Here is a 24,452-nt window from a genome sequence, read left to right on the forward strand (position 1 = left end):
AAGATAAAAGGATGGAAATTTTTGAGGAAAAACGATCAACAGAAATAAGTGGAAATGCTTATATTTAAATCTCACAATACAATCCTCGCAGCTTGTAGCGGAAAAAACGCTAAAAATCCTCCAACATTTCACTGAACACAATCGTCATTTAGCTGGTTTTCACTCCTATATCCGGGTGTCTTCTAAACCACACATTGTGTTCTTCGGTCTTTCTTGTAGGTACTTTTGTTATTTGACGTTAGTTAAAGATTTTCCTTTTATCGTTTAACTAAATGTTATATGTTACCAGACCATTGAAAATAAGGTCATATTCGACTAAAATCGAGGTCACAGCGTGTATGGCTGTTAACCTCTGACTCTCTACCTTAAATCGGTTGTTGAAACGCTTACAGATAGATGTCTAGTCTCATCTTCATGGGAATATTTTTGTTGGTTCTCTGGTGCTTAACTGTTGCCTACTAACCATTTTCTGCTGTTAGCACGTTAGTTTGCGCGAGAGAATCCCTTGACATTATGGCACCGGCTGTACCGTTTGATGTATTTAGTACTTCTGATATGATTTAGCCTGATTTTCGAATAAGAACCGTGTTTTGACATAATTTATTACGAGACAATCAAAAATGCTTCGTACGCTAAACAGAAGAACGTAGTCTGTCCCAATCGGATAAACTTTGGTTCGTTAATTCTGTGTTGAAACAGAATCTTGGTATTTCGATAGTCAGAAAACCTTTCAAACTATATGATGAGGACTTTTCATAAGGCATGTCAAGCAACCAAACTTGAATAGCTGACACAGATCGCTTGGTGATCCTTTTGAGTTTAAGAGTCCGACAGATTCAGTTTCAGAATGGATTATCATGGCATTCGTTCTGCTTAATATTTCTCACCGTGTAATGACTTTACAAATGGACTGAAAATATTCGGCGGGTTAAGAACGGTTTTATTAAATATTAAACATTTCTCAATGTTTTGTATGCATTTGTTTCACTCAACTTTTGAATTTGTTTGTTTATGTCGCTGTAAGGATGAGAGATGCTTGGACTGTTTTCGTATCCATTCTCTTTTCTAGGGCTGGATAGTATGAAACGTAATAGTTTGAAATATATGTCAAAGATAACTGAAAAAATCGTCAATCCAGAAATCGGTTTTAGAAGTAGATCCACTGGCTTTCTAAACTTTAAATCTCCAGCAGGTAATATTGAAGTGGAGTTCTATTAGACCATAATATCTTGCCTTCTGTTTTCTACCCGATCAGTTTGACCATTTGAAATATTACGACTAACTTACACAAACTAGTGTGAATTCCTTTGTAGATTTTGACCATAATCCACATGATGAGCCTACCTATAATTCTAAAATAATCGCCACTATTTCACCATTCGGGTAAGCCTAAAGGCATAAAAGCTTTACTTGCGTGATATTAAGTTGAATCTTCTAATCACAACTAACTACATATATTGTCCGCCTCGGTTAACTTCACATTTATTCGAATCAGCCTCCGTGTGATATTACGTTCAAACAGTTACGCGGCATTTTCGAGCGTAAAATTTCTCTCCCATGTTATACTTTGTACCCGAAATTTCAGCCGATGCATGGGAATTAGAGATTGTGTAAAGTGTGACTCATGAGCAGGGCATGACATTGCATAAATTGTATGTTGATTCCGTCAGCCGACCCTGGTTGTGTGTGAACTGGTTTTGTAACCAGTCTGTGTTAGTTCTCAGATTCCGAAAAAAGAAGGATGAGATAAATAAACACACAAATCTGAGATGTGGGTAGATGAGAAATCACAATTATTTACACGAGTGAATGCAAAATAACCAGTAAGAATACTGCCATGTAGCTATCAGTTCACGCAACGATTTGGGTAAACATATGACACAAATTTATGACATAACGTGTCTAGGTGAATAACATGTTCCAAGAAATCATTTTTGGGCGGGATGAACAATGTTATTCGGTGACTGTCATGTGTAGCTCACATTTGTTGACAATCAGGCTACACTCTACCTGCATTAAATTCTAAAATAAACTTTAACCAGGAATAGTAATATTTGAAAAAAACTAAGGAAATAACAGTAGAATTGGGTAACAATCAGGCCGACTTATCAATTTCGCCTAGTGTAGATCCGGAACATCGCAACCAATCAACAGAACAACTTTGCCATAATCTAGGCTATGTAAAATTGCGTCAAAAAGGTGCGGGCACCTGATTAGATTGTTCAATAACGATGTTGCCGGCTTATGTCCAGGTATACTCTCCAAGATGAAAGCCTCTCCACGAATGAAGTGTCCGGACAGAGATGAATTGTTCTAATAAATATTAACAATAATTACTGATTGATTTGGTTCAATTTTCCAGTGAATTCTAGCGTTTGACATCTCTTAAGGAGTAGAAGTTTTGTGTACAGTCCGTTCTGCTATGTTTTATCTCCAATTTCTTGGTGTTGCCCCTTAGTTTGTTATTGTGACAAAGCTTAAGTAGGTGTTTAAGGGGATGCCTAGAAGTGTTAAGGATGCTGTAAGCCATCAGGAGGTCACCTCTAAGACTCCTATACTCCAATGTGTAAAGGTTGGGTGATTGGAGGCGCTGTTCATAAGGTTTGAATTTGAGTCCTTGGACTAATTTCGTGGCTCACCGTTGGATACCCTCCAGTGTGTCCTTACCTTTTTGGAGTGAGGGATGAAATACTGTGCTTCCGTACTCTGAATGTGGACGAATAAAACTGTTGATTATTACATGGAAAGTTCTTCCGTCACATTGGTCCAAAATGCGCTTCAGTTTTACCAGTGCGAGATTTGCTCGATAGTCATTTTTGTCACAGTTAGCTTAGGACTTTAAATAGTAGAGCACCAGGACTCCCAAATCTTTTTCGACTTGATATACTACTAGAGAAGAGTCTCCTAAGTTGTTACTGTGGTATGCGACATGTCGCAGATGGACTACTCTACACTTTGAAGTGTTAAAAGTAAGTCCGTTATCGTCCGCCCAACTTTGAAGTTGAGTCAGATTCGCCTGAAGTGCCTGTATGTCGTCTTGGTTGCGTATCTCCCTCCAAAGTTTCATATCATCAGCAAAAAGTAATAGGTCTGACGATACTTGTTGTGGAAGATCATTTATATAAATCAAGAAGAGAAGAGGTCCTAGTATTGAGCTCTGGGGGACCCTACTAGGACGTTCCACGGCCTGAGAGAAAGAGAAGTCAACCCTGACCTTAAAATGCCGATTTTTCAGGTATGAAATGAGCCAATCAATTAGAAGTGGTCTGATACCCAATCGTTAGAGCTTATTGATAAGTCATATATGGTTTACCCTATCGAATGCTTTAGAGAAATCAAGGTAGGTGATATCAATCTTCCCCTTGCGATCAAGGATGCTTGTCCATCTGTCCACTGCAGTCAGCAGGTTGGTTGTACAAGAGTAACCCTTCCTGAAAGCATGCTGTTGGAATGAGAAGAAATTTAAGGACAGTAAATAGTCATGTATACCATCGCATATCAGGGACTACATGATTTTTGATGGTATAGAGAAAAGAGCTACCGGTCGGTAACTTGAAGGTTCGCTGCGTCGACCTCCTTTGAAAATTGGTGTTATGTGAGCCAGCTACCAAATTTCCGGTAGTTTTTCTCGGCTTAGCGAGTGTGAGAATATCACGCTAAGTGGTGTTGCCAGGATTGAGGCTGCTTCCCTCAGTATAGCAAAATGAACCATATCTGGGCCAGGAGAAGTGTCTTTTCTTAGGTGCTGCAGTTTCCGGAACACCAAGTCAGCGCTCAGGTTCACTACGGAAAGTCCTATGCAGTTGCAGATGAAGCCGTCATCAGTATATTTGATATGGGTCGGTTGTAATGTCCGAGAGTATTGTTCGGCCAGAAGGTTAGCGTTGCCGCCGTCGTCGTTGGTCGGGCCATTGGGACCTAGCAGTTTGGAAACTCCAGTTTTGGCTTGACGAAGAGAGGCTGCACAACAGAATAAGGTTTTCGGGTTGTAGATAAATTTATCCATAAGCTTTATCTGGTACTGAAGTCCGTCTTCTCTTATAGCCATCGTGCATATGTTCCTTATACGTTTGTATTGCATATACGCGCTGTTGTTGTCAGTTCGTTTGTATTCTGTCCAACAGTGCCTTTTGCGGCTTAGCAGGCTAAGAGTGCGATTCTTGATGATTTTTGGGTTACTTGTAGCTTTTGAGGGCCGTTTGAGGAAATGATTGCTTTGTAGCACATAAGAGCGTGTGCATTAGGAAGTCCCAATGAGCATCCACATCAAGTTGAGGGTGAACATCTCAATCATTCAACATTATTTTATCCTGTAGCGCCAAACGACTCCTTAAATCCCAATTACGCGAGTATCGCACCCCTCTATAGTAAAAGAATTTTTCTTGCAATCCAGTAACAGATCACGAGAGATCGGCCACCTGCCGTTTCAATCCAGCAAAGCTCGGAAGTTTGATAATACCTTGCGAAAACTCTTTTACTTCTTCTTATTTCCACATAGGATGGCTCTAACCTGGAGAAATCAGTGGATCTTTACCAATAAAACCTTAAGGTAGTTACACAAAAGCCATTGTTTCATCGACAGCCATTTGGAGTAAACTACAAAGTTTGAAAGTTGGAACCATTTGAACCATTTGGAAGGCGGATGGAATGAACTTGGCGCTTCTCGATGTGTAGTAAAGTTGACAATTGCTCCTCAAAATTGGAAAGCATTGATGGTGAACTGTCAAAGATAGAAGAAAAATTATCAAACTTTGACGAATGCAGAAAGAGAACGTTTAGTTTACTAGAATTACAATTAGAATCCCTTCAGTCTGTACTTCAAAATGGCAAGTCATATTCTACAATGTTTACAAGATATAATAAATCGAATTTTTGTCTGCCTGAAAATCCAGTGCACTTTTTGTCTTTTTTGTTCGTGTTTTCACTCAGTTTGCTAGCCTAGTTTGCGTGATCAGAACCTTATTCCTCGAAATTAAGAAAATTGATAAAATAAAGAGTATTAGTTGAAAGTAAGGTCTACATAAATGAAGTGCCATTGTGAAAATAATGGAGAATTTCCTTCGTCAGTTTGTCACTTGTTTATTAAATTGTCATGCAATTTCCCAGCCTCCAATTGCCGTGTTTCGGTCGAAGGTGGAGTCTGCTCTCACATGGCCACACGTGTACAACCTCTTGCAGGGAAGTCCTACACACTGCCTTCTCGCGGCATTATTCTTGTTTACGAAATTGAATGGACGGGAAGCGGATGTCCGGAGTTTTGACCAATTTGGTGGACACAGAGGGTCCACATAGGGGAGTTGGAAAACCCTGATTCTAAACCAATGGTACACATAGGCTCCAGTATCCTAAAGGAACAAATGGCATTTAAACCAATCGTTGGACACCGGCTACCATAGGACTGCATCTCTTGCGTTGCTCCACTGCTCTGTGGATTAGACCTTAAAGTCAAAGGCTCCGGGTGTGGCCTCCTATAAAAACCACCTGCTTTGGCATAGGCAACCGGCTAGTATCATAGCCTTTACACAAATCAAGTGACTTGTGTGGCGCATATGTACTCGGTGCCTTTTCGTATCAATATTTATTTGTTCAAATAGATAAAATGATAAGTATGGCAGGCAATATACTGTTTTTGGTTTACAATCCTCAGTTTCCAATGAATTTTATTCAGTATAAAATTAAAGTTCGTTGAATAATTATTACATTGGCAGTCATATCCTCCTCTGCAGATCGTGAGAGGAGTCCATCAGCAAGTCAATCCACGAGCATACCTCACCGATCTAAACGACTAGAAATAGTAAACGTAGCGACATTGTCGAGTCTGCCACGTCAGACAATGTCGCTTTCTATGTTTAAAGTTGGTGTTTGCCAGAAATAGTTATCTGAACATAGTTGTAAAAGGCCCGCCATTGTCTGTTCGCTGAGCCGCAACACGTAAGATCCTTCAAGTGCCTTTCACTTTGTTTAAGTCAACCTGCCTAAGCATAAAAATAACCTCCCACTACTATTATTACACTAGGACGACTAGCTTTTTGGAAGATGTTGGAAGGCTTCTTACGAAATTCATTTTTAATTTCATCCAAGTTGCAATCATTGGGAGAGGGGAGGCAAAACAACTAAAGGGCAACGACATATGTCCCGATCTCTTCCAGTTCTCATTGTTCTGTTTAGTCGAGCAACATATAAATGTCTATTGGAATCTTGTCTAACAGGGCCTATTGTGCTTTCAAAATTGATCCCTTATCGATACCTTCAAGGTTACAAGAAGCAACAGTGGGATCTTCTGGTATAATAAGGGTAAATCGCTCCGGTTCTTTATACTTACACGTTGAGGTCAAGTGAGTGACTGTGCATGAACTCTGTATGCGCTTTTCGGAGATGCAGTATACATCAATGGTGTGAGACTTTAGAATCATAGTAGAGAAGCCTTTTGTCCTATCTGACACAAGGTTCGAACTTTAAAAACTCCAACGCGTAGTTTAGAGCATGGTTTCAGGAGACCAGCTATAATACTTCGTGAAATCAAATCATTGGCACCGGTGGCTCACAGCAACAAAAATATATGAGGAGGGTAAGTCGTGGGAATGGGAGAATAATTAGTAGGTAAACAAGGGATTGGATCGTCAACAAGGTGATCTCACAGGCTGGTAGAGGTATGAGGGCGGTCGCCACTTCCGAGTTACTCACACCGTGGAAGGATTCCTTGTGAACTTCCGCAAAGGAGCTGAATTAGTGATGGTGTTAGCAACATGGAAGCGTGACCACAAAGTCCAGTGAATAACTGCTTGAGGCCGGTCACGCGTGTTCTTTTTACGGTGTTTAATGTGTTAGCTCTTCACTTCAAAAGGTCTTACTACCTGTGACAAGTCCATGGGTTAAAATGAGGTGTGGCATTTTAAGGTCAATATTTCTTAACTCTCGTTGTGAAAAGGCAGAATCGCTGCGGATGCTGGTTGCTCGAGGGGAAAATCTTGCTGTTACCATATTCCTCTGCAGTCAGCACCACGACTTCGCCCTCAGACTTTTAGTTGCTGATTTTAGTTTCATGGTCCTTCGACCTACCTACCTGGTATAATAGGACCTAAATAAACATGTTCCAGCCATTATAACTCGGTCGAGTCATCACAATAGGCAAGCTCAACCACCACGTCAAGGTAGCAATTGAGATCGTGTGCAGTAATGTCTTTCCGGATTATATGTCATAACTTCGGGGCTATACGTGTGTTTCATTCTATAAGGATACATTTAAACTATGTAAGTAACTTATCTATCTTTACATATTAAATGTAGCTGATAGTGATACGGATATCAAGCAACACACCAGTTTATTTGTATCAACTGTAAAGTCGAAATTGTCAGATTACATAAAAGCTCACCGTGATATTCACCTTCCCATTTCGAAATTCGGAAAACTTGTGGACAAGGTAAACGTCTTTTCGGATATTACATTTTTCCAGAGTTTTGTTGACGAACTTTCTCATCTTACTACCTATTTTACAAATCATGAGAAGAAAGAATCTAAAACCACCAAATCTATAATAAAACCTGTATTAAAAACATCATCGCTATACAAAGATTCTCTGTCATCCAAATCTCCAGATGATCTCTTACGGTTAGTTATCATCGAACACTTACTTCGTGAAGGCCACGAATCTCTGGCCGTTGACCTAATGGATGTAAGTTTTAGCGACATAACTTACCGATATATTAGTCATTTATGTAATTATTTATTTAAAACACTTGCACAACTAGGCACCAAAACGAAAAAAGCACCACACAGGTAAGAAAATGAAATTCTAAGGAGATGAAAAGAGTGCAGTCAAAGCAGACGAATGAATAAAAATAAATGAATGGGGAAGTCTTTTCAGTTAAAATGCGACCGAAAAAATTCTTTCATGTAAGGGGTTCCTTTTCTAAGAAAGATGTAAGAAAACTACGTCAGGGTCATCATCAGCTTCTCTGATCTGCTTGGTAACGTCTAAAACTGCAACCCCGACGAGGGAGTTCTGATGAACTGACAGATTTAGTTCGTACCATGACGCCATGTGGTAAATTGATAGCTTTCTTCCACTATCCCAGCGTCGGCGAATCATTTACGGTTAAGGAGTCACTTGGATGATCCCCATGACACTCCCAAGCTACCAGAGCTTGTGCTTCAAGATGGTAATACTGATTAGGTTTCCGTCATTGCTTCCGAACATACGTTGTAAAACCTCGGTTTTATTAACAGTTTTCAGTGGATATCAGCAGTCTTTTGAGACAGTGATAGTCAAACACAACTTGTCACCACCAAGAGCAAGTGTAGACATAGACTCCTGTCGTCGTTTAAAAGTACTTTGTATTTAGGGGATGCAAAGTGCATCCCATACCCATGGATATTAATTATCAACTGATTAAGTGCAAATCTCATGACCTCACTATCATTTCATAGTAAGAAAATACCATACGCATATTCGAGACCTGAGAGATTTTCTCCAGACAACAGATCCACACCACCACTACGTATTTCCACCTGGGCTGTTTCCAGTGTCATCTATGGCAAAGTTGAGAAGGAATTATGAGATCGGGAAATCCTGGCTAACTCCACAACCAAAATAGCAAAAGGAAAGTAATAGTTGTATGCCCTCACTCTACCTAAGATGTTTGTTTACACAGCTTTCAAGATGTTGATTAACACCCTTCTTCGACAGACACTCTTAGAGAACAATCCTTTCCAACAAATCGAAGGCGGCCCTCATATCAAGAAACAACAATGGTTAATCCCCAATAAATCTGTCAGCGTTTTAACGTTTGGTTGAGTGTGAAGATATCATAAATATTGAGTTGATAGATCCTTGTAAACTCACCCCAAATGGCCCAGAACACTAAGGATCGTAGGCAACTCAAACATAGACTTATAAAACTAGTCCCCATCACCTTCGTTATCATTATTAGTATATCCATAGCCCTAGGTGACATTCATTTTAGCCCTTTCCTTCTTTGTTTCGGAGGGTGCTTTAATGACCCTTGAGACGTGCATATTTCATCCTATAAGTGCTTTTGTTGCTTCTTTGGTTATCATCAATATAACTCCTTGTATGTGGACTGTTTTCTCCTTCACGACCAGAATACAACAACAGCTCTCCTGAAGTTCTTGTGTTATGCTCAGCTTGTGTCCAATGCGTTTTATTTATCCCAAGTAGAGCTATGTTGTCTCTTCCCATTTTTCTGGCTATTTGAAGGACCTCCCAGTCTTCCGTGTCGTTTAGGAATTCTATTCCCTATGTTTATCATTGTCCTGGTTACGAGAAGAGGTTACAACCTTGTGGATTCCGAAAAATTCCTGTTTTAACATGATACATCATGATTTTTGTATATGAAGACCTTTCGACTCGTAGACCAGAGTTTGGTAGGTTAAATTGGCTTTCTCTGGTTAGCGTTATTATAACGAGGTTTTTTTATGAGGTGCTATTTTCAACCCTAACCCAATTCTCCCTTTCTACTCAGGCTTGAGACCAGCAGTAGCCCTAAAGGAGTTCAGTCGTAGTTAAATTAATTGACATGGGGAGTTTATAAACATTCGTAGTTGCGATAACTGGAACATGTAATGTGTATCATAGATCTTTACTTACTCTCAGTCGAAATATCTGTTTGGAGGGGAGTATTCGAAATACCCTTAGATATTGATAAATCAAAATGTAGCACTTACAGATTAGTCTTATTTATTTTAGGCAATTAATATTGATTTATTTTGTCATCGGATTGTTAAAAATCAGTAGTCTATGACTTCAGATGAAATACCTTAGAATCAGTCGCATGGCTCAATGTAGTCAGTATTTTCATATGGATTTTCCCCTGATTGTATTCATTGTATTATGCCTCTCCGTGGGAATCTTTAGTAAAAGGCAAAAGATCTATCCGTAAATGAGGATGCACCAAAGTAATGTATGGATATGGATTTTCTCTTGATTGTCCTTATATGTTTGTTTATTTAAGAACCTTTTAAGTCCAGGTAATTTTTATCTTATGATGTTGCAAGGTGTTGCCACAGCTGATTCACTGTTACGAATTTTACATTACCAAATTACTGTTTGTAAATAAACAAATTTATGACTTCGTTTTTCTTTTTTGTCCTTTATTTAACAAACTAATATTTTCATTTTAACTTATTTCGAATGTTACAGAATTTCGGTTTTACTCAGGAAGATATAGGATTAGAAAAGTTTAAGGAGCTAAGTGATCTGGTTTCATCTACACAACGAGGAGAGCTAGATCCAGCGAGAAAGTAATAATAGTTTGCGTGATCATTTTCATATAAGTAATCATTTACTTTATCTCCAGTTTATATCTGCTTTTCATTCCATTTGGATTTTCGAACACAACCCTACTATAAGTTAAGTCTGAACAAAGTATCAGACTCTTTTGCAAAACCAAAACAATGGTACTCAGCATTTCAAAGACCCATTTGGTAGCATATAACTTTCCAGTCATATGTTTTACTTCGCTACATTAATGCTTTTTAAACAAAGAATATGGTGAAAATACACTTCACTGTTTAAAAATTAATTGACATGCTTTCAAAATTGAAGATCGTAAAGAATATTCTCAGCTTTAGTTCTCATGAGTTGTCTATCAACTTATATTAAAAGATATATCAGTATATTATAAATGTGTTTTTTGTTCACCTCAATACTGAGACAACTTTGCCTCATCAATAAAGATTACTGGCCAACGATAACAGTACAGTTTCATCATCTTTCGTGGTGATAGCCAATAATTATATTGATTTTGACCTTGTTAATCGTCTAATAATTAAATCCAAGGCACAAACCTCACGTCGCCTAACTACCATGATAAGCCAAAGCTATTTGCTCTTCGTGTATCTGAAAAGTCAACCGGAATTTCTCGTGACCTTGTCGGTGATGATATAACACTGAGTTTGAAAACAAATTTTAAAAAAATATGTGGCTATTTTTGTTTTCTAGATTAACAAGCAGGTAACAGTGGTTGTCTCCTGAAATTACCTTCACATAACCGCTTATTCCTAGCAAACATAAACGTCAAACAGAAAAAGAGGTATTGTTTAGTCTGCCGGCCCCCGACGTCTACACAACGGTGGACATAAACAAAGCATACTTCCATCACTCACTGCTTGAGATACTTGGTAACAGACTACCACACCTTGTTAAGTAGCACATGCTTGGACTGTGATCATGCTGTACCAATAGGAGTACGCGTTTGTCCACGTCTTACTGGGCACAGAAGAGCTGCAACAGGCAGACCGGTTAAGTCTTAATTCAAAGTGGGAAGGTCAAGAGTCCATTTAGGGGAGAATCAATTCAGCACTCAGTCGATCATGGAGAAGAACATTCTGACAAAGTGAAGTTTGATATGATATCCAAACTGCTGCAAATGCATCAGTGATATTGGTCACTGACTTAAATGAAAAGGTTAAGAAGCACCAGTGGACTTCGATGCCATCTACTGAATTGATAGCTGTTACAAAACTCATCTTGACAAACTGGCAGAACGATGAGGATGACAATTGAAATACAGACTAATAGGAAGTTCGAACAATGATTGTGAGCGATGGTGATCAGCAGTAGCAAAATATGTGGGAAAAACTGACTGTGGGTAACACTAGACAACTGTTACGACTCTTAGAGAAAACAAGTATGTAGGAGTGGGGTGTTAGTGAGAATATTTAAGAAGCACACGGAACAGTTATTCATTCTTAATCCTGAAGATTGGAACGATGGGTAGAACGGTTTAAAGGATGATTCAGCTGTGTTGTAGCAATCTTCCGATTACGTATTATTATCAAACAACCTGAATTGGAAATCATGAGAATTCCCCTGATTCTTGGTGAAATGGGAAAAGACATATCAAAGATAAAGCGGGGAAGGGTAGCAAGATTTGGTCATTTGAATCCAGAGGTCTTTTTGAATGATGTTTTAGAGTCGTACTTAAATTGACTGAAATACTAACCAGATTGTGACAACTGAACGTAAACTGGTCCTTTGAAGGTTGCTTACCTTGAAACTGTTGGCTGAGTCTGAGCTTAAAGCATATATGTAGGTTACTAGTATTTAATCATGGAATCCTTCTAAGCATCGATCGTATATGCTGGGACCACCGAGTGATAAATGTTGAGGTTAAGCACATGTTACTTAGTAAGGATACATAATCGGTTGATTAAGTATCAAATATTCATCGACTAGGCTGGTTTGGACATAGATTACGTATGCCTAACCACGGCCTACCTCGACGGGAGATGTTAGCTGGTGCAGAAGTAGGTTAAGAAGAATATAGAGGTGACCGAAATAAAGCGTAGCACCAGTCCACGAACTCGTCGACTGTTCATTTTAAACGTGTTGGACGATATGGACTACCATGTTGGGGTACATGCGGCAAACCCAATCAGCGGTTGGCGACATTGGGTGACATCGCTCAGAATTGGTCACAGTGACACATATGTACTCTAGATATTGAGTTCCTATAATCCTCCACACATACTTTTTCACTCCTTGTTTTTCGAACCACACTTTTAATGCTTAGTTATTCTCATTGCTATAACAATATTCTAACTCATTTTCTCATTCATCTGCTGCATCAAGTTTTGTGCTCTATGTTGTTAGTGAACAAAGTGACACAATAAAGCCATGATGTACAAATAAAAATCACAATTTTTATTTGCTTTTCGTTTAATCATAAAAAATTAGATAATCTGCCCCTATCTACAAAAGTTAATATTCCAGTAAACAAAAGTCTTGTATTCACTTTATTTTGTCAATAAACATTTGATTCGATAATTTTTGAATTAAACCTTTTGGTCTATTTATTTTGGTTAATAAATGTTTGGACGCTATTCTTATGGTTAAGGTTAGTTAGATTTTCCCCCTCCTTTCAAGTTGAGATTTTGCCAATTAATGCCAAACTTATGCATTTTGCAGGCACACATTTTACTCCTGACATGCAATTACAGGACAATCTACATGACTGTTCCAGAAATCATTTAACCAACATGTTGAATGTATAAGTAGGTTCGCACAACAAAGTGTTGCTTCATTCAACAATACTTTGTATATCCATTTTTCATAAATGCTGACGAGCCACACACATTTCGAAAACGTAAACCTATTTTACTCTCTATCCATGATATACATACTTACATTTTATATAAGCATCGTATAAAAGTTTTGCAACATAAATTATTAACGAGTTGATTATCTTATTTTACAGATGGCTATCAAATAATCGAGAGGAACTTGGAGATAAGGCAAAGCAGTTAGAATATTGTCTAGCCAAACTTGATTTTTTGTCTACAATACAAAAAGAACCTGTGGATCCAGCTGCTGTGATTCAAAGTGCTCGTCAGCTGGTTCCTTTTGCATCTGATTACTCTTCAGGTATTTAGAAAGTTTGTCATTGTCATATGAGTTTTTTATTTCATCGAAGTATTAATTTAGATAAAAAAGAATTGTCGTCGATCACATTATGTATCTCCCTATACTTCATCAGATTATCTTATTGTTTTGATCATTTGTCTCTTTCTGATAACAAGTTGATCATTAGAGTAGAAAGTCAATTTTATTACCCAGTAGTATTGGCAATTTATTTAATACTCATACCGTTTACTCATTATTTTGATTTGAAAATATCAGTTGTATTAGATTCACATAAAACACCGGTAAAAATATAAATGGGATTATCCTGAAGTATTGCAACAGCGTGCCACTAATTATCAAACGTCTCGTAGACGAACTACTACGAGGATCTTCATGATTTGTTAAATCTACACTGATTTTCAGCCATTATTGACTTATCATTTACGTGATGAAATTTATTCGGGTTATTATCTTTCAAATGATTAAATCATCAATTATCCGTCTGATTTCTAAATCCCCACTTAAAAAACCAGTTAAACATCCCTAACAGTCTGCACATACTAATTTAGTTACTTTTGTTCTTTAAATACTATCTATACTCTCCAGTTATGGGGGATATGTTTGGTCTCATAACCGAAGTGGTTAGGGCTACGCAACATATGATTCACGGCTAGAATTCCATCCATAAAGCGTCTCATTAGAAATGTCAATTCGGATTTGTAGATAAAGCCAAGTTGTTAAATTGAGTAGATAGTCTGAAAGGATGATAATTAACTGTCTGCTCTAAGACACGTTATGATAACCACATTTGAGAAAATGCTCATCATATCATGTTCAGTTATGTCAAGTATATAAACTAATGATCTTCGTGTCTGTATGTACCTTGAGGGAAATCACAAAACCGAGACAAATTAAGGTTGAGATCTTAATGCCGTTATCTGACAACGAAACACTGATTGCTATCGTACTGTATGGGCTCATTAGTACCATATACTAACCTTAGTCAGCCACCAAATGCCCTGGTACGGCCGAGAGTGGGGAGAGTCCGCTCTCCCTCTCGAAATGCTCTCACATGGCCACGCGTATATAGCCTCTGCCAGGGAAGTCCTACTCACTGCCTTCTCGTGGCGGGGATGTTGTTTACGAAAATGAGAGGACAAAATGCGAATGTCCGGCGCTTTAACCGGATTCCAAACCAATGGTACACATGGGCTCCAGTATCCTGCGGGAACAAATGGCGTATGAACCAATTGTTGGTCACCGGCTTCCATGGGACTGCATCTCCTCACGATGCTCCACTGCCTTGTGGGTCAGACCTTCAGGTCGAAGTCCCGGGGAGTGGCCCCCTAAGAAAACCACCTGCTTCGGTTTGGGCACCCGGGCAGTATCACAGCCCTCACACATATCGAATGAGACTTGCGTAGCGCATATGTATTTAATGCCTTCTTGTACCAATATCTATCTGTTAAAATAATAATAATAATAGTCAGTTGGCAAACATCTTGTAGATGTCATAAAATAAAGTGAATTCAACGAGGAAAATTTTTGACGAAGTTAATTACTTAAGCTGTAAATTCGTATTTATAATTGTTTAGTAAATATATTGGTCCATAAAAAAATAGATTACATCATAAAGTGATTCGAGATTTCATATCAAAAGGGGTTGCGTAATAACCAAGGGGGTTAGATAGGACTGCGAGTATGAAAATAATTTATGGGTCGGAATTACCAAACAACTATAAATACAAACGTACAACTTAATGATTTCGTCGAAAATTTTCCTCTCTGAATTCTTATTTAAATTCTGTGACACAATGGGTTACTTTAATTACCTTGTAGGTATCACAAGTATTGTAGGTTGAGCAACGTGGCTTATTCATAATTGCGTAGAACTCTCTACTTATTCTTCATTTTGTATCGTAAACTCACAAACTTTAATTTGATGATTTTTTGAAGCATCACCATCTCCAAATGTGTTTACAAGGAACAAACCTAGTGATTTTTAATATTCAACAACAAAAATGAGCTTGGATTGACGAGTTTAACAAAGTGCGGAGATCATAGGTGACATTTTGCTCCCGTTTTATCTGGTTAGTTGTTAACGTTTATTGTCTACGGACGTTATGAGAAATTGATCCATTATTATCACCATTATCAGCTGTAACAACAATTCTCGTGTATATTTGAAGAAGTCTATGAATGGTGTAACTAACCGTAGACAACTGGATAGAAGTACGGGATTTGTTCCATATTCGCTATATTTATACAAACATATTTGAAGTATTTAGATTGTTGTGTCAAACCTTGTTTATATTTTCTTCAGCTCTTATTTCAAACAGTTTTTAAAGTAATTCACTTGGTATTGTTTTATTTTAACCTTCCCATTGATGTTTTAGGACTGAAATTGATCAGTCTCTTATTGGCATATGTGCATACTGTGCGTATGCCTCGATATTGCCTTAATTTACAAGCATTATAAGCAAAGATAGATAGTGGCTAGCAGTGGAATCCAGGACGCGCGTTTCGTCCTGTTTGGGACTCGTTAGCTGGATGTACCTGCATCTCAGAGTTGATGTTCACTCTGGATAATGCGATGGCGTTTGAAGTGAACGGTACTGAGTTCGAGTCCCAGACAGGACGAAACGCTCGTCCTGGATTCCACTGCTAGCCACTATCCATCTTTGCTTATAGTTTTTAAAGTACTCTGCTTTTCAGTAATTCATTCTGTTAATGATTGTAAGGCCAAAACATTCGTAAATATAATTTTGATATATAATGAATTCGTAAAACAATTTGTGAATTATCTATTTGTAGATTTTGAACATCTTATGGGGAGTCTTGTTTTTATTGGACGTAGTCTTGAGGATACTCCGTATGCTGACTTGGCCTTGCCAACCAGCCCCACAAAAATGTCTTCTGAAAGCTCCCAAGTAAATAAAACTTCTGAAGATGTTTTTATGATGGATGGTGAATATTCTCTCTCAGTGTCACCTGTAACAACTAAACACAAAACAGATGGTAGCAATGCCTTGACAGAAGCGGCAAATTTGTTTAAGGCTTCATGTTGTTATCATTTAAATTTATCAGATACTGATCCACTACTCACTGCATTTTCCTCCGGATGTCGTGTACTTACTCGGCTTCATTCGTTACAACGTGCAATCGCTTGCCTCAGTAAGTACAGTTCATTGGATGGTGACATGTTACCAGTGAGTTTGCACATAGTGATTATGTAACTTAATTCTCTAATGATTTTAAACCTAACATTATGGTAAAACATCTGAAACCGATATGTTATCAAAATTTAAAAATCAACCAAAGTTTCACAATAGGTTCAAAAAGTTGACCTTTCGAACTGTAGTAGTAGTCGAACGCGTCGACAACACCTATCTTGGAAGTCTGATCAGCCCTAATGGGTTGGTGTCTGACGAAATCTCAGCACAGATTCGAAAAGCTCGCTTGGCTTTTGCCAAATTACGTCACCTATGGCGAAGGCAAGATATCCGTCTATCAATAAAAGGACGAGTATACTGCGCGGCAGTCCGTTCTGTGTTAATTTACGGCAGCGAAACATGGGCATTAAGAGTAGAAGACACTCGTAAGCTACTAGTATTTGACCACAGATGCCTCAGAAATATTGATGGCATCTGCTGGGATCACCGGATAAGTAATAGTGAGGTTAGACGCAGGGTATTAGGAAATGATGGTAAATCAGTTCATGAGGTTATGAATCTTCATCGACTGAGATGGTTGGGCCACGTGTTACGTATGCCTGAATACCGATTACCACGACGTGCAATGCTATCCGGTATTGGAGACGGTTGGAAGAAAGTTAGGGGCGGCCAAACCGAAACTTGGCATCAGTGTTTGAAGTCACTAACTTCTGATCTGAGTCATGTTGGTAGATGCAGACTACTTGGTTGGGGTCCGCGTGACTTTCGTAACCAATGGTTGGAGACTCTTGGTGACATGGCTCAGAATCGATCACAATGGCGTCGGTGTACACACTCCCTGTCTTCCCTTAAACTAAGAGATTAAAATTGCTTCCTATCTTTCTTTCTACGAACTAATTCTTTCTTCCTGTACTATACCCTTATTGCAATCTTTCTTTTATATATTACCACCTCTGGATTAACTACTTTTATGAATCCGGTGTCCATCTTGTTGTGTTAATGAAGTATGGCAACTTGGACCGATGCATAAATGTGCCTGGTCCTACGTTGTAACTGACTGACTGACTGAATTCTTTCGGTTAAGTAGATTGTTCAGATAATTCTACATAGTAAATACAGTCAGTACCGTAATTGACTTTTGTTCTAACCTCAATTTAATCGCCACGTTCTTACTGTAGCCAACATTGGTGCTAAACATGTTTACGCAATGTAATCGTAATCGAATCAATTTGTCAATCGCTTCACCGAATATACCATCCTGTTTTACAGAAAAGCTTTTTGTTTGACCTCAAGGTTAGTCATATCGGTTACTGATATCAAGTCTCATGTACACTAAAATCACTATCAATTGTGAGGTAACTGTACTGCTATCAACAGCACTTAAGCACTGTGCTAGAATCCCATGAAGTTTGTATTACTGAAGATTCTGTAATAAGAAGGGTGTTCAAGGTTATTTGTCTTGGTGTAATTTTTCTTTCTGACTTCTCTTGGAGAATCATAGTCTACGGCCTTTGCTCCACTAGGGGTAACTGGCGTAGGTGAGTAAATTTCTTGATCTTCTCATGTTTTATTGATATGCAAAAGAGCTTTCCGTCTGACTTATTATATAAAGAGGTTACATGCATTTGGCACTACTCAATATTTACTTTTATTATTTAAATTCATGTATATTACCTATTGTTTTTTACTCACCCTTTTTATTCCCTCTCGAGCTTTTGAGAAAAGATTTTGTTGTATTAAGGAGACGGCTGAATGCGTTTAGCAGGTTATGGTGAATCTTTTAAGGTCATTATGAATATGACTGGTTAGAGATTTAAAATCTTGCGAACTCCTGGCAAATGTTATTTTATCAGATATTAACAATCCACTTCATTCACATCTTTCTCCTTGTATATCTTCTGATAGTACGAAACGTCAGTACATTGAAATCTATGCTTTCCAGCAATGGTATAAAAACTACAGTACCTTATCTAATAAATATACTATACGACAAACAGATTGTAAGTGCTGACCTAGTCAATAACTTGTATTCTTAAGCATGTTTCTAATTAATAGTTGTACACATTCTTATTAAAAACACTTCACTTGATATCACATAGTTTATTTACTGAATTCATGTGTATAGTTATCGATTTTTCCTTCTTTCCTATTTTATGAAATAAACTTGTCAAAATACTTCGTGCTGAGAATCCCAAATTGTACTGGACATTTAATATTAGATAAAACCATTAGTAATAATAATATGCTTCCACACTAGGCTTCTTCAAATGAAGGGCATTCAGGTTGTTATAGTCGTTATGATATGTAGTAAATGATTGTTCTTTAGTTTTTCATCGTCTCATGCATTAGTTCGTCAATAAGTGAAAAGTTACATGATTTTTTTGTAATCAAAACTGAAATCTGAGTTTTTCTCCTGTTATAGGTCAATAAAAATTTCACATTTATTGTTTTCACGTTTATTTCGACTACTTTGTTGCGCTAAACTTCTATGTTGTTCAAATAAATAAATGAAGTCATGAGAATTATTCTTTTGGTATTAACACGTTTGTAATTTTTTTTCTGGTTTTATCAGTTAGTTACAGTTGAAACTAAATACTAAATGTTGATCTGTCTATCCACTGAAGCGTGGTTTAATAAAATCTGCAAAATGTTTGTTTTTCATCAATCCCTAATTATACGATACACTACACCTTTGTGTCATCTTAACTTATACTTTGTGTTTTTGTCGGATTCCTAAACCTCACTATTTATGTAAAAAAAACACAAAAATATTTGCATTCTAGTATCTGAAAATATATACTGTGCATTATCTGGAATATTCTAAAATACCCATGCTCTGTTTAAATCAGTTAACATGCCATGTTTGCTTGTCACAGATTGCTGTTAAACTGGATCCCAGCGCACACCGCCATAATATCTTCCACTGTCCTGTTATCAAAGAAGTAATCTCTGAGTCGAATGATGGCGCTATTGGAGGTGGCCCTGTACGTTTAACGTGTGGTCATGCGATATCACGAGATGCATTCAACTCTTTGGCTAGTGGAGATAGAAGGTTAGACATTTTATTACATTTTTCTATCTGTACAGTATAGTTTTAGAAATCTAACCAAGATTTTTAAAAATATAATATAAGGAAGCTAATTTCTCTTATTATTATGGGATTTTGGTAACATTAAAAGATTAAAAAATGTTTGGATTAGTCGTTAAGAATCCCAAACCCTGCTTTTTTCTCTATTAAATTTAGTCTTTTAGAATAAACCATAACTCGAAATCACATCCTCACTTTAAGGTTCAACTTTTGTTGTTCATCGGCGACCGTAACGAAAACACTGAATAGTAGAACTTTGGATCTAGAAAAAACATTGGTCTTCTAGGCGTGTTTCGCTAATAACCACAAATATCAGTTGTATCTAATCAAAATTCCTTTGTACAGCAAATAATTGAGTAACCTCTGATTTTAGACTGTCCATGAAAAATTCTAGTTACAATGTTTGTATTCAATTATTTCCATTATAAGCTTATAGAACTTCCGTCCAAGCATATTTTTTATTCAATAATCACTGATTTATTAATACTATATTTATGCTTGATATCAGCGCTATTTAAGCAAATAGGACGACTAGTAGCGTACGTTTTTGTATAATGTTTACTGCTATGTAGTTAAAGAAGTCATTCGAATAAGTTCGTTCCCTTAATCTACGAACTTTTTTACATATTTCTGCGTAAAGCATTCCATATAGAGTACTGTCCACTCAAGCTCAAAGTAGAGTAAAATGTCGACCAGTCATAATCAGCCTAGAGCTAAAAACAACTATATGGTTATCTGAAGTTACCGTAACACATTGACATGGCGAAGTAAAATCTATAAAATAAGCAGCAAATGAGTTGGAACCTTGCTGTAACAATGAGAAAACTAAGCACTAAATTGTGGTTCGAAAAAAAGGAATGAAAAACTATGTATAAAGGATTACGGGAACCCAAGATCTAGAGAAAGATAAAGAATGAGTACATATGTGTCACTGTGACCAATTCTGAGCGATGTCACCCAATGTCACCAACCGCTTATTGGGTTTGCCGCATGGACCCCAACAAGGTAGTCTGCATCTGCCAACATGTTTAAACGAACAGTCGACGAGTTCGTGGACTGGTGCCACGACTTAGTTTTTTTTAATTCCAGTAATGAAGAACTTCTGAGTTACAGTAATCTAGGTCTATATACCATCAATCTCTAAATGGAGTTACGAAAATCTTAATAATCATTGGGTTCATATGTTATCGGATACAATTTCATTGTATACCTAGTGACGAGTGTGCTATTGCTTTCTACCGCAAGTGTGCTGGGAACTGACTGTTTCCCGTAATTGTATTATCGCTACCTCAATTACATTATTAGATTTGTAGACTTTACATGTTTGTCTAAAGTTTAAGGAATGTAAAGCTCGGTCTCTCTTACTGACCCTCACTATTTATCAGTCTGTGAAATACACTTAAATACAGCCTTCTCACACCAAAAACTTTTCTAAATCACTCTTCTGGCTGTTAAGTCCATGCTTTAAATGTGTTGTTTGAGTTCAGCCTCTTCATCTGTAACGTTTGCGAGATTAATTAAAGATCCTTTTATTCTTCTAAAATACTGTCATGTAGTCTTTCTGTTGTTATACACGAGCATCGTCACCTCGAGTGGAAAAACTAAGAGTGAGGAGTTTATTGATCAACCGAGTCGGCGTATATATACATATCAGTTGTCCAAGTTCTAATTGATTCAATGTATCAAATGCCTTGATATTTTTGCTATTTCGGCATATGAGCTGAATCGAGAAACTGTTTTTCTGAGCCGATAAATACGGGCACATGTTTTTAAATTTGTCAAGAAAACATACGATGTCCCAAGCACCAAACAACGTAACCTTTAAGTTGGTGTCAATGAACACTTTCTTTATATACGAACTAACATTTTCAGTTGTCTTCAACATCCCTTAGTCTACTAACCATCTTTTTTTATTAAGCAAATTAACTATAGTTATTACATATAAGTTTTTCTTGTTGTAGCTGTTACTCAGACAGATTCTACTTCGGGACTTTTAATACTCCTTCAGAAAATGTAACTACATTTTAATTTTTTATTATCACTAGAATTCAAAAATGATAGTCCATTTTATACACTGAATCATCTTAAGATTTGATATCTTAACTTTCTACTAGTGCTTTCAATATCGATATGGTACTATATGTTATCTAGAAATTTTATTGATGTTTATTTTTCTAGGTAGCTATTCTTACTTGTAATACTAAATGCTTTCTGTTATTAGTTTTATAGCTACTATAAAAAATTTTCTTTACTTAACAGTCGAATGAAATGTCCTTACTGTCCTGTGGAGACGTTTAAAAACCAAGTATTGGATCTGATATTCTAAAGAAGAAATCATCACCATTTTGTGTGTATAGATTTATGCACGCTCACACCATGGTGGTGTATCATATATATTATATATACCATAACAAGCTCAACATCTCATATATTGATATAAACGAAGCTGTATTGTGATATGCTGACATGGAATACCACTCAGATATTGCCTGATGTATTATTAAACTGTACGCTGTCTTCCTGTCATCCGCCTCCCATTCAAGTTTTTACTTGACTATTGCAAAAATAGAAATAATTAACTGATTAGATCTATTTGATAGTTACACGTATTGTTTTCTTTTCTGATTATTTCATTTAGTCATATAGACAAGCTATTGTGTACAAGTATTAGTTTATTTCTCCCGCCGTATCGTAATTGTAGGAGGCACTCCACGTCTACATATATATAATTTATGTTTTGTCATTGTAACACTAGCTTATTGTCATCGTTGTTCTTTTTACCATTATCTTATTTTTTGCACTGAGTTCAATATATTCTACTACCGAAATACAACTGTTAAAGTATAAATTCATATATTCTTCATATATATATCCCATGTTTCTTAAATGGGCAAGGTTTACATTTTACACTGAGTACAGTTTTATATAACTGGTTTTTGGAAGTGTGCCTGTAATTAATGAATAACCTGTTTGCCATAACGCCCTGATATTGGTACTGAGTTCAATTGAGTTTACAAATGAACTGTTTTTTTAGTCTAAAAACAAGATTGTCATATAACTCAGTGACTCATCTAATTTGCTATGATGTTAAAGTTAAGCGAATTTATCTTTTTTGTCAATAAATGTTCGTATCGTTATGTATTTTAATGTCCTAACAGGTTGTTTATATCCTCGAACTCACACATATCTCAGTATAAAAAATTTACCTAGAATCGTAGGTTCTCGAATATACTGTAAAAGTAAACAGTTCAGCTTAAAAAAAGAAAAAAAATACAGTTGTTAATTTCAATTTGGTAAAGCATTATTTATTTATTTGAACAATTAAATATTGGTAGAGAGGGGCACCAGATACATATCTGCCACACAATAACAATGAGAATGTGAAGACAAAAAGAGTGTAAGGTGCATATGAGAAGGTGAGGAACAATAACGAACACAGATTAGTGTAAGGTAGTGTAATAATAATAATAATAATAATAATAATAATAATAATAATAATAATAATAATAATAATAACGGAAACGGAAAGGTACAACCAGAAGAAATCTTTCAGTTAAGATACAACCACTTTTTATGAGAAATGTAAAAGGTTACATCAGGATCGCCACTGGCTTCTATTCTGAGCCATATCTGATAACGTCTCTAGCCACTGTTGCACCATCTCTAGGACTCCAACCAAGGAGTCTAGAAAGACCTACACAAGCCAACCCTTTGCAGCTTTCTTGCATACCACGACACCATGTCATACAATAACCACCTCTCCGCTTCTTCCAACCAGTCCCAGAATCGGCAAATAATGCACGACGTGGACTTCTCTGGAAGGACATTCGTAGAACATGTCCAAGCCACCAAAGCCGATGTTTCAAGATGGTGACACCCATTGGATTATCGTCTCTGTGCCCGAACACACGATACCAAACCTCTGCATTACTAACATGGTGTTCCCACTGGATGTCAGCAATCTTTCGGAGACAGCGGTGATCAAACACAGAGAGTCGTCTAACATCCTCAACTCGGAGAGGCCATGTTTCACAAGCGTAGAGAAGACCTGCTCTCATCGACGCGTTCTAGATCCGAACTTTTACTGCCAGACTGACATCACGAAGGCGCCAAAGATGTCCCAGATTTGCATAAGCCCCTTCGACTTTCACTATACGTGCATCGATCTCATCACTCACGCCACCATCAGCACTTATGCAGCTACCACCTAGATACACGAACTTCTCGACTACTTCAATCTGCTCACCACCCAGGGTGAGTATAAGATTAGAATCCTGCCAGTCTTGTAGAAGTGATTTGCACTTGGAAGGTGCAAAGCACATACCGTACCTACGGACACTGATTGCCAAGTGATTTAGTGTGGGTTGCATGGCTTGGGCATTATCGCACAGTAAGACAGTATCATCCGCATACTCAAGGTTGAGAAGCATTTCTCCAGGCAGCAGGTCCACATCGCCATTACTTACGTCTTTCAGAGCTGTTTCCAGAATGTTATCGATGGTGAAGTTGAAGAGGAGTGGTAAGATTGGGCAACCCTGTCTAACCCCACTGATTGAATAGAACAATGGAGAGAGGTGGTTGTTGATAAGTCTTGCAAATTGAAAGCTATATTCGTTTCCTAAGCTATTCTGTCACCCCCAAGCTAGAACTATACAGCGACCTGAACAACGAGAGAGAAGACGCAAAATATGCGAGGCGTACTTTACTCCAAGGTTCATTTTAACACAGAAAATATAGGGTTTTTATATTATTTTTAAATATCCTTGGGTTGCTCGAAGATTCTGCAATGCTACTAAACATAGTAGCAGTATAACAATCAGCCAATCA

General features: G+C 37.4%; 1 protein-coding gene across 1 annotated transcript; it reads left to right on the forward strand.

The window, feature by feature from the left end:
• The first annotated feature begins 4,199 nt into the window (after positions 1–4,199).
• RMND5A (E3 ubiquitin-protein transferase rmnd5a) lies at positions 4,200–17,123 on the forward strand. Its single transcript, XM_051213444.1, has 5 exons — positions 4,200–4,826; positions 10,161–10,261; positions 13,219–13,385; positions 15,321–15,596; positions 16,179–17,123. Exons 4-5 carry the CDS (start codon positions 15,560–15,562, stop codon positions 16,598–16,600), a joined length of 459 nt encoding a protein of 152 aa, XP_051069427.1. The 5' UTR covers positions 4,200–4,826; positions 10,161–10,261; positions 13,219–13,385; positions 15,321–15,559; the 3' UTR covers positions 16,601–17,123.
• Positions 17,124–24,452: the final 7,329 nt, after the last annotated feature.

This window comes from Schistosoma haematobium, chromosome 3 (genome assembly GCF_000699445.3).
Source record: "Schistosoma haematobium chromosome 3, whole genome shotgun sequence".
Taxonomy (NCBI): domain Eukaryota; kingdom Metazoa; phylum Platyhelminthes; class Trematoda; order Strigeidida; family Schistosomatidae; genus Schistosoma; species Schistosoma haematobium.

Bases quoted from the DNA above. Each gene is read 5' to 3' on its own strand.
- RMND5A (XM_051213444.1), top strand. From the start codon at position 15,560: ATGAATGGTGTAACTAACCGTAGACAACTGGATAGAA. The intron at 15,597-16,178 runs GTACGGGATTTG...ATCTATTTGTAG, and splicing joins CCGTAGACAACTGGATAGAA to ATTTTGAACATCTTATGGGG.